General features: G+C 36.8%; 1 protein-coding gene across 2 annotated transcripts in view; it reads right to left on the bottom strand.

Moving 5' to 3' along the window:
* Positions 1-12,047, bottom strand: part of LOC127977710 (transcription initiation factor TFIID subunit 4) — a 79,762-nt gene that overhangs the window by 23,540 nt on the left and 44,175 nt on the right. For both annotated transcript variants that reach the window (XM_052582727.1, XM_052582728.1), the window contains one exon: positions 4,912-5,028. In XM_052582727.1, coding sequence (XP_052438687.1) covers positions 4,912-5,028 — 117 coding nt within the window. The remainder of the gene's footprint in view (positions 1-4,911; positions 5,029-12,047) is intronic.

The raw sequence follows: 12,047 nt of genomic DNA, 5'->3' as shown, positions 1-12,047 counted from the left end.
TAAAAGGATTTTATATCCTTTAATCTATAACTTCTGAACTATTAATTATGTGAATTGCAAAACTGCCATTATGTGTTTTATGTGTCGGTATGTTTTTTTATTGTGCAGTGATTTTAAATGTATTTTATATACTTAAAGTAAATAAGTGTTTTTTTATTTATTTACAGTAGCTAACAAAAACAACACTGGTAGTATGAAAGTACATAGGTTTCATCAAATGTTTTGCATGAACATATAGAGGTGAACTCAATTTGCTTTGAATAAAAACGAGCCATATAAATAAACATAGTCATATAGTAATGAAGTGTTTTTCTACAGTATGAAGTATCTGCTATAAAATCCCACACAGATCCATTGTGGCATCATGAGGCATGTTGAACTCTTACGTATCGTCAAGGAAATGACATCACCTGCTTGTCATGTTGTTGGTGGCTCATTTCCTGCACCTGTGAATTTAACCACACTTACTCACTCATTCAAACTCATTCACACATCCTTTTTCTCCTTCTCGCTCTGTTTCGCGTCCCACACAGCGTCTTTGTGCTAAACTTCAAATGCTCATGTGTGTGTTTAGAGCGAAAGGAAAGAGTTTGTTACTGCGGCTCCTGCCTGAGCGATGACCCCAAGCGAGGGCCAGTTAGGGGCCCCTGTCTCCCTCTCCTTAATCTATCCCTCGGGGCACTGTAAGGCCTCTTTGTTTGCTCTCTCCGGCTCAGGATGGAGACAGACTTTATGCTCAACATGGGCTATCAGGTTCAGCCCTGCGGCGATCTGCAGCCTGGCCAGACGAGAGCAGAGGAGGGGTGAAGGAGGAAGAAGAAACTCCCAAAAGCTGCCCCGTTTCAGGGTAACCCATAGGACAGAAACATCACAAATGAGATCTCTGTGAAGGAGTAGTTCAGTCAAAAATGAAGAAATCCTCATGTCGAACTAAAACCGTTTGACTTTGTTTCTTCTATGAAACATAAAACTGACGAGTAGCGACGAGGGCCTGACAAACTTCAAAAGGGACAATAATTAACATTAAGTGATCATCAGACTATCATGAATGACCCCAGTACAATCCCACATGTGTAGCACAGATTCACAAGAGCTCAGATCTGTCTGCAATCAACAGTCACAAATTAATTTCTCATCACATTCTCCCATATCGAATGCACGTAGCACAATGTATTTCTGAGGAAAACAGAGCATTCAGTAAGATAAATCTGACATGATCGAATTAATACCTAAAAACATATTCTATTAATTTCTCATCAGGTTCTCCCAAGATTATATCTACTGTATAGTCTTACTATTTGATTGCAACTATTGACTAATTCGTCTAAGCTTTTTAGGCATTTTAGGACAAACAACAGACGAACTTACTGTACTGTATATAAAAACATAACAGAAATCTCCATTAAGTCTTCCAAGTTCAGAAGAAGCAATGTCTGAGCAAGAACAATGACTAACCCACGGCTTTTAAACCAGTTCTGTTTTAGTAATATTAAAATACAATTATAGTTTTTATTAATGTTTTAAGTTTGTTTTTATCCTTTCATCTTTTAGCTTAATTTATTTTAATTAAATTACTTTATTATTTTAATTAACATTTAAAAAAATTACATTTTATTTTCATTTAAATAAATACAAATATTTTAGTATGAAAATGAGAAATGTTTTTCTTGGGAATTATCTGAAATAAAATAAATCTAAGTTCTTTTAAATTTAATTTTATTTCAGATTACATTTATTTTAAGTAAATAATTTTTTTTTTAATGGTTTCGGTTTTTGTTTTAGTTAACTGTAACAATCCTGTTATAATAAAACCTCTCTTTCAGCATCTCTCTCAGCGCTCCCTCTCGGTCTGGTGGCTGTTTCCGGACACTGAGAGGCTTTTGTTTGGGATTAACGCGGCAGAACGGAGTCGGGATACTCCGACCATCAGAGGAGCGCGAGTGAGGTTCGGCAGCTCACCCTGAGCACATTCACAGGCAGATCAAATCTCTGCCGAGCCCCAGAGCGAAACTCAGAGAAGGCAGGAATATGGCGACGCTGCTGTAGCCCGCAGCAACTCCGTGACCCCCTTAGAAAAGTCACATTCACTTTGCTCTGGAGAAAGCAGAGAAAACGCCCCAGGGCGGCACGCAGCCCCAGCCGAAATGAAGAAATGAGGGGAGTTGAAAATAAAGTGAAAATAAGTTAAGATTCCTCCCTCTATCCTGCCTTTCTCTTCACTCGTGATCATGGGAGGTGGTCAGATGGGCGGAGGTACTTCAGAAAAACACACAAAACAGTTTATAAGCCTTTAACCTGTAACTATATCCACAACACAGTGTTCAAAATTTGGGATCAAAAAAACATTTGTTTAATCAAAAGTGACAGTAAAGATGTTTTCTATTTCAAATGATTTACTTGCTTTTGAAGTTTCTAATAATCAAAAAATGATGTAAAATAAAATGTATCAGCTTCCATTAAAATATGAAGCAGCGCAACAGTTTTTAATAATAATCAGAAATGTTTCCCGAGAAGTAAATCAGTATATTTTCCTGATTTCTGAAGATCATGTGACACTGAAGACTACAGGAATGATGCTGAAAATACAGCGGAGCATCACTGAAATAAATTACATTTTTATATATATTCACATAGAAAATGGTTATTTGAAATCGTAATAATATTTCAGTATTTTTCCTGTATTTTTGTCTGAGCTAATGAAGCCTTGGTGTGCAGAAGAAGGATTTCATTTCATTTTTAAAAAACCTTATCAACCCCAAACTTTTAAACACAACATGACCTCTAGTAACTTACATTTGAACTATGTGTAAATGTGCATATCCAGTGCCTAAAAACAGTATTCACCACTTAGGTTTTTACCAATTGATAAGTGTTTTATCGAGCACTGAAGATTTGATTTAATTTTCTTTTTGAAAACATTTTTTTATTGTCAAAGTAAAACATTCTGACCATCATGACTCACAAATGGTCTTTTTATTAGTCCTCTTACACTATGCTTCTTCTCAAGTATGTTTAGACTTTAATACTAGAATGCGGGATAAAAATAAAGTTATATGTTGAGATGTTGATATAGATGTTGCATTAATACAAAAGAGAGGTCAGCACTTATGAAACCAGTTATTCTGGGTTTCATATTAATCATTATTTGACAACTTCGATTTTTAATTCAACATGTGCATCACTTGCAAAAGAGTAAAATTAAATGCATTTTAATGCTGTAAAACAACAAAACCCATAAAAGCAGGGTAAAAACTACTCATAAGCGCTGTATCTGTGTGTGTGCATACACATTTCACGCTTCTTGTTGATGTCAGAACGGTTTCATTAACGTGAAAGAGGTCAGGATGGTGTTCGTGATGCAGAAGTAATGCATTTATTTAGTTAGCCTGCTTTCACTGTGGTTGTGTTCGCCGAGCAAACACACACACACACACACATCAACGAGCAGGTTTTTAAAATGACCAGCTGACATCCACAAAGTGTTTTTTTTTTCCAGTTTATGGTATTCAAACATTAGTCAGAATCCGTGAGGGAATACGAGCAGGCCTTCTGACGGAAAGAGCTAAACATTCACCAGATGCAGCTGAACCCAGTGACTTCATGTTCAACAGCATGTCGAGGAAATATAATAGTGGCGTTTCTTCATGTCTCCAGTCAAGCGACGTAATCCTGCGTAATGCAGAGCAGAGCTGGTAGCCATATGTAAAGCGGCTCTGCGATCTGAGGACAGACGTGAGGAGAGAGAAACTGGACCAACACTGCCGGGAAAAATCCTCTAGTGTTTACTTTTGCTCACTCACAATGCAACAAATGATCATCAGACCCTGCAGGGACTCCTGAGAGAATGACGTAAAATAACAAACACTACCATAATCAGCATAATATCCGTCAATACAGCTCAAAAATATAGCTCGATTTTAGGATTTTTGATCATGTTTAATGTATTGTGCAGGTGCATAAGACAAAACTACAGATTTCTGCAGTTATCTTTTAGTTTATTATCAATTTGCTATTCTAGTGATGGTTTAGACATGCCATATAACAAAAAAAGAGAACAGCACTCATGCAATCAATTATTTTGGGTTTCATATTAGGTATTATTTTATGACTTTGCTTTAAAGCTGCAGTAGGTAACTTTGGTAAAAATATATTTTTTACATATTTGTTAAACCTGTCATTTGTTAAACCTGTCATTATAATTTGTGAAAAAAATCAAGCTCCTCTGGCTCCTCCCAGTGTCCTATTGCCATTTGCAGAAATGCATCGCACCCGTTAAGAAACAACCAATCAGAGCTGCGGTCCGTAACTTTGTTTGTGCTCAAAATGTAGAAAAATGTATATAATAAGCGAGTACACCATGAATCCATTTTCCAAACCGTGTTTTTAGCTTGTCCTGAATCACTAGGGTGCACCTATAATAAGTGTTTATATTCAGACTATTTTAGATTGCTTCGGGGGTAACGTGGCGGAGTAACCCAGTACCTTTGTGATTCTTCATAGACATAAACAGAGAGAAGTAGTTCCGGCTACGATGTTCTTCCGCAAGACGCAAGCAGTTCTGTTTATTAACCGCTAGAGCGGCAAAAGTTACAGACTGCAGCTTTAATTCAACATCAATCAGCTACAAACGAACCAAATGAAGTCAATTTTAACAGTTTTCATTTTTTTTTGAAATCTCAACCAAGCTGATTTCAGTCAAGTAGATTCCGAATGATTAATGTGAGAACTGAAATACTTATCGATGCATGTTTTCGACATTGTTCATGGAAAACGAATCAAACGAGTTTTGAATCGATTCCTTTTAAAATGATTCACTCAAATGAACCGAACTTAGAGATTCTCTCACAAATCAGGATAGATGATGAAAGCAATCAAAAGTGGATATGGTTCAGTGGAGAGGTTCGTTCGTACCTCAGTCGTTGTTGCTCCTGGTGAGTCCACTTTGCGTTTTTTCCGAGGACCAATGGCGGCGAGTGCCGTCAGGTTGGCGTCTCGTTGTCTCATTTGGGCGAGTTCCTGCTGCTGCATCTGAAAACAGAAAAAAATAAACGCATTACACACCAGCATGCAGAACATACTGAACAAAAAACATGATCCAGTCGAACTTCGATAGGTAACAACACAACACCCGTGCTCTGAAAATATCATCTGGACAGAAATAATGCATGCATAACACTCACAGGAAGTGACATCATAGTCTGTAAAGTGTAAAAACATCAGCAAAGGGCTTGTCCGTGCCATAAAGACTGCTGGGTAGTAAAGAATCAGTGTGAGCTGCATAAAACATCACACATGGAGCGATCAAAAAAACCATTAAATGTCACGTGACTTCCTGTTGTCTCATAACCCTAAAGACACTCAAAAAAAAGTCTATAGAAGACCCCACGGATACATCAAATCAACCTGCCATCTGTTTTATTAATACCCCAGGCAGCTATTTCTAAAAAAGAGAAATAAACAAAATCTCCAAAACTAATTACTAAGCTTGCGTTTCTATAATCAAACATAAAACTGAGAAAGACTGTGCCATAAATTGTTCTTCTTGAGCTTAAATCACACTAAAGAAAGTTCGTTTAGTTCAGTTAATGTGCAGTCTGCAGTTCGTGTGATACTTGAAGCTGATTGGCTCTTTTAATTTAAAGACAGGGCTTTCTGTCTTACAACTGAGATTTAACTACATTGACTATAATAATCATGTTTCTTGAGCAGTAAATCAGCATATTTTTATGATTTCTGAAGATCATGTGACACTGAAGACTGGAGGAATGATGCTGAAAATACAGCTGTGCATCACAGAAATAAATTACATTTTAACATATATTCACATAGGAAACAGTTATTTTAAATTGTAATACTATTTTACAATATTACTGATTTTTCAGTATTTTTAATCAAATAAATGCAACCTTGGTGAGCAGAAGAGACATTCTTTCAAAATGTTTTAAAAATCTACCAAACTATTGAATGGCGGCAAAATTCTACATCTATATACTGTATACTGAAATGTCCAAATGTAAGCATGAAATAAATGGGTAACCATTTGCCAAATGTAATGTGAATATTCTATCCCAAAAATACAACCTGTAAAAAATTAACCTGAAGCACGACAGCCATCACATTTGTAACTCATTATTTGATCAGACTGAAAAATACTAGCAATTTAACGTATTTTAGGTATGATAACACTACCTGAATTAAACATGCATCATAACGAGGTTTCATGACAAAATATAGCATTTAGATGTTGTATAATATGCTCAATTACATTAATAATACAGATTCAGACTCCCGATAAAGGTGTTTTTATACGATAATTAATCCCCTAAACAAATATATCATTAAGTCTGAGTACATTTTAGAGTGAATAAACTTTATATACTGTCTGAAAGTCTTTAAATCTGGTCATCTTACATAATACATGCTTCTCAAATGTTTAGAACATTTTAAACCCAATACGATTATTTTATTTTATTTATCTTTTTTGGATCAGCTGCAGCAGGGAATTAGTCTATTATTCTATTCCAAAGCATGCAACTGTCTCACAGGAAGTGACATCATCTTCTGCAAATCACCAAATCAAATCAAAACACATCCATCAGTGTCTTCTACCTCAAAACCCTTTCAAATGTAGTTAGAGACATTAGGTGTGAATGTAAATGTGTGTGTGTGTGTGTGTGTGTGTGTCGGCTCACATGCTCTGATGTGATTTTTCACTTTGTGAAGTGTAGGAGGGCTCAGTGGCGCCTCAGGTAATGTCACGGTTTCCTGCGGGGCAGCCTCGCTCACAGAGCCTTTCTGAGGACGTGTTGGAGCCCGAGGCCAGCGCACACACACACACACAGAGACATACACAGCCACATATGGCCTCACACACACGCGTCACAGTCTGTCTGCAGTGAGAGAGTGAACCTCCCCGTGCCCGCTGGTGTTTGAGAGAGACTGTGTGTGTGTGTGTGTGTTGCTAAACTGAATGAGGGCAATCAATGCAATCTTTCATGCAGTCAGTTCTCTGTGTGTGTGTTGTGTGTGTGTGTGTGTAAGATCAGAGAGAACTGTGATGTTGCTCTCAAAATGGCGTGTTATAAAGATCGCTTTGGTTTTCAACAGCCGGAGCACACTGTGTCTGTAGACAGTGAGTCTGTGTGTCAGAGGAGAGGAAAGTGTCATAAAGACATGTCCCTCTTCACCTGCAGCAACAACATGCCTTCCGGCATCACTTTACTGGAAGAATTTCTTCTGAAACCATTCAACAGACACTTGAGATCATCAGGGTCTTCTTTTCAGAAGAAACATCTCAGTTTGCTCTCCATTCAATCGTATTGTTGTCTAGAAGATGCATTTGGAGGGACACCATAAATGAATCATTCATGTCATTTCAAACCCATAGTTTAACTTTCTTTCCTCCATGAAACAGAAAATGAGATGTTTTGCAGAATGTTCATGTGACTCTTTTCTATAAAATAAGTTAATACGGTGCCATGATGAAACTAACTTTCAAATATTCCTCATACCAAGCTATCATATCATATAAAAATCAAAATAAATAATATTACTAGAAAAAAAGGATTAATGAATGTATTATTGTTTAAAATAAAAATTATAAAAAAATAGTCATTATTGTATTATATTTAAAATATATAAAAAATTTCATTAAACTCTAAAAATTAACCAATAAATAAATATTTCTATAGTAATAATATTATTGTACTGTTAATATTTATGATATAAGATAATAATATTTATTATTACTAAATGTTATTTTTATTTCATTATTTCAAACAAACCAATCCGGAATTATTATTACAGTTAATAAAAATAATACAAATATAAAACAAATAATTTAGTTTTAATTAAAGTAATAATAATAATAATATTTAGTGCTGGGCAATGAATTATCGCATCCAGAATAAAAAATCAATTTACATAATATAAGTATGTGTGTGTACTGTGTATATTTAATATGTATATATAAATTCACAAATATATGTTTATATTTATGAAAAATATGGAATGTATGTATATAAATTATTTGAATATAAATATATCCATGTAAATACATACATGCATGTAAATACAAGACATAATGCATGTATATCACCATCAGGATCAACATTATTGTCCAAAAATATAAACTTAACCCAGTTCCTACCCCTAAACCTAGCCATACCCATCATTTATTCCTTAAATCAGTGGGAAATGATGGCTGATTAACAAGGGTGTAGAAGCACCTTACCCTAAATTTAAGCCTAAAACAGATATTTCTTGAAAAGTTATATCTCAATTCTGATTGGTTGATTGGAATGTTGATCCACCAATCAGCAGTTTATAACAACATTAGGATGCTCATCTTTAGCTGAAGAGTCCCAGTAAACAGACCTGATATCACCAGCAGACGCAGACCCCTGACCTCTGACCTCTGACGCCTGTTCCAGCCCATGATGCCCCACTCAAGGACCGGAGCTGGCATGTCTGTGCAGCAGTTGGCACCAGACTCTGTGCCCGCTTCACGCCCGCAGCAACTGCCGGAGTCTCAGATTTATGGCGTTGTGATAAATGCAGGTCCCAGCGTGCCATCTGTGGTGCCAGCTCTCAGAGATTCGCCATTACAGACGAATCACCCACGTGCACCAGAGAGAACGAGGGGAGGAGGTTATAGCTTATGAGTAGAGTTAGTTAAGCGCTGCACTCATTACAGAGGACAAATTTAGAGAAATATGCATATGAATTATTTTGGCTAACTGCTAATATATTCTCAGTGCTGCTTCAAAAATAAATGTTTAATAGTTGGTTGACTGTAGAAATGGTAATTGCTCTCAGCGTTAAGTAAAACTTACAGAAGTTTTGCATGTCGTAATTACGCTCATCACATAAGAATAATGAAGCGGGGACGCAGACACACAGAATTCACTGCTCTCTGTGCTTTCTTATAACCTCGAGTTACTTATTTCATCTTGCGTAACCTTTCAACAAAGAGCAACAGCATCAGAAACGATACGATAACCTTTAGCAGCTATTTACACACAAATCATACCCTCCTGTGGATGATCAATATCTTTACGTTAGGATCTTTCAGACCTGAGACGAGCTGCTGTTACGCTTGTAGTCTGTGATTATTTACAAAGGTCAACACAAGGGCAACATTAATGCCATCACATGTAAGAGAATAAAGCAAAATGAAAACATGTACAATTCAGTGTTTCACAGAGGGTGTCTGAATATTGCTATCTATCTATCTATGGGGCTGGTTTGAGGAGGGGTATCTTTCACGGGGTAACACAGAGGTTCAGTAACAACAGAGTCTGGAACATAAAGGACCAGCAGGGGGCAAAATCTGCCCTCTCACCCTCCTGCCCCGGGACACTGAGACGTGCTCTGCTATTCTTCGGAGTGCCAAATTCTCCATAAATAAATAAATAAAATCCACAAATATAGTAATAATAAAAAATAATAATAAAATAAAAAAAACACAGATAATAACATCTTAAATAAATAAATAAAATAAACAATAATTAAAACTAATGTTTAACAAAACAAAAAAAAATCCAAAGATAATAACATCTTAAATAAATAATAAAAATAAAATAAACATTAATTATAACTAATGTTTAACTAAAAAAAGAAAAATCCACAATTATTGTAACAATTCAACAATTATTGACCTTTTAAATGAATAATAAAATAAAATAAAAATTCTAATAATTAAAAAAAATATATATATGTGTGTTTGTGTGTGTGTGTGTGCGTGCGTGCGTGCGTGCGTGCGTGTGTGTTTGTGTGTGTGTGTGTAAAAAAAAATGCAACCTAAAGACAAAAAAAATTATTAACACAAGACAAAATACTCAATGGGAAATTGTAAGATAATATATATATATATATATATATATATATATATATATATATATATATATATATATATATATATATATATATATTAGGGGTGTAACGATACGCGTATTCGTATTGAACCGTTCGGTACGACGCTTTCGGTTCGGTACGCGGTACGCATTATGTATACCGAACGGTTCGTTGGAGTATTTAATTATATTTGAAAAAAAAAAAAAAAAGAGAGAGAGAGAGAGAAATATAATGATATGCGTTCAACAAGGTAGCCCAATAACCCAAACAACGTAACAGGCAACGCCCCTGACACTCCCGAAGAAGAAAAAAACACCATCTTATATGTTTATGTTAGGCTACTCAGCAGGCGCTCGCTCACTCAGTACGCGCTGAAGGCTCGTTGCAAAATAGCCAATGCGTTTAACAGACTAGAAATGAGAAGATCCTCCAATAACCAACAGGTCTGGTGTTTGGGTGCACTTTGGATTCCCTTTAAGCTATAATGGTGATGGCAAGAGAGTGGTTTCCTTTCCAAAGCGCTCGGGCAGAAGCGCTCATGAGGCGTCTGTCTTTGCTAAGCAACAATGACGTGCTCTCTCCATGAGACGCGGAAATTTCAGCGAAGGATAAATGGATTTGCAGCTCTAAAAATCGCTTACAGTAGCTCTGCTACTAAATTTATTTCAAAATTGCAATCCATATACAACTATGATCAGCTGATCCTTCATCTTGGCTGAGCTCTCAACGTTGTTACGGGAAAGGATGAAGCTGATTGGTTGGTTCTTGTCACATGACCCGCGGTGCGCTTGCGGCATTCTGAAAAGTTGAGATGTTTTTACATTTTGCTGTATCTAAAACGTATCGAACCGAACCGAACCGAACCGTGACATCAGTGTATCGTATCGAACCGAACCGTGAATTTTGTGAACCGTTACACCCCTAATATATATATATATATATATATATATATATATAGAACTAGAGAAAAATATTCAGAAGTAGAGATAAATACATTTTTATGAATGATTATGAAGACAAACATATTTTTCATTAAAATAGCATGCAACAATGAATTGTTGTTTGATGAACTAAGGCTGAACATTTCTTTAAGTATCAGATATTTACCAAATCAGATAATAGGAACAATTAGTGTTATTGAGAAAAGAAATATATATTTTGCCAAATTCAGCTGCATTTATTATCCTGTTCCATTACTTCAATGCAAAAATTGTAAGCAATTTTTGAGCAATTAATGAGCAGATGTGGTTAGAGCCATTATTAGTTCACAGTGATGTGTAAATCATTGATCTATGTGTGAACTGACCTCAGGGTCAAACAGGGCTCGACCTGCTGACCTTGAGCAGAAAACCACTGAAGATCAAAGCCCATTCATACAGTAAAAGAACTGGGTTTTTAAAGCAGCCGGCAGAAGTTTGCTCTTTGTGGAGAGATTTCCCGAGACCCGCGGTTCAAGCCAAACCCCAATTACACAAACGCCCCGGGCGTCCCCAGGGGTCCGGCTCATTATGAGGTCACTTCCTGCTCTTAAAGCACCATTCATCTTCAACAGAACTGCAGACATGCATGCACCGTTTGACTTTGGCTAGTATCCATCTTTAATCATTGCTGGGGTTACTAACTTCGGTTTAAGTTATTATATGGAGGGGACTTACAGAATAACGCATTCAAGCAACATCGTTTGAAAGGAGATCATTAAAAACCAGCTTATCTAAGTAGAAAATTTCCATTTTTGTGTCACCCGTGCCTGAGCAAGCAGTGTTTTCCCCTCTCAACCGCTCTTTCTTTCTTCCGTAAGCAGCGCGACGTCATCTTCGATTGATCAGCTGTAATTTGCATCGGTGGCAGATGAAGAGTCGTATGCGCGATGATTTATTCATTCTCGAATCAAAAAGCAAAAGGATCTTCAGAGAAGGAGAGACTGCGGGTGATGAAGAAGAGCCCTCTCGTTCTCTGGATCTCTCGTTTTCCCTCTCAGAGCCCCGGGGCCGATGGTGTGCAAGTCCTTCTAATTAACAAGGTGAATCATGCCGCCGCTCTCTAATTAGCCAACACGACAATCTAATGGAAACATGCGGACAGGGTTGGCACACTCTCTCCAAACTCCCTCTCTCTCCACCATCTTTTTTGCTCTCGCTCTGCTCTTGTTTCCCACAAACGCTCGAGGAAGAGGAGAAACGAGAGGCAGAGGC

Source organism: Carassius gibelio, chromosome B18 (genome assembly GCF_023724105.1).
Source record: "Carassius gibelio isolate Cgi1373 ecotype wild population from Czech Republic chromosome B18, carGib1.2-hapl.c, whole genome shotgun sequence".
Classification (NCBI taxonomy): domain Eukaryota; kingdom Metazoa; phylum Chordata; class Actinopteri; order Cypriniformes; family Cyprinidae; genus Carassius; species Carassius gibelio.
This window is presented reverse-complemented; position numbering and strand designations above follow the sequence as displayed.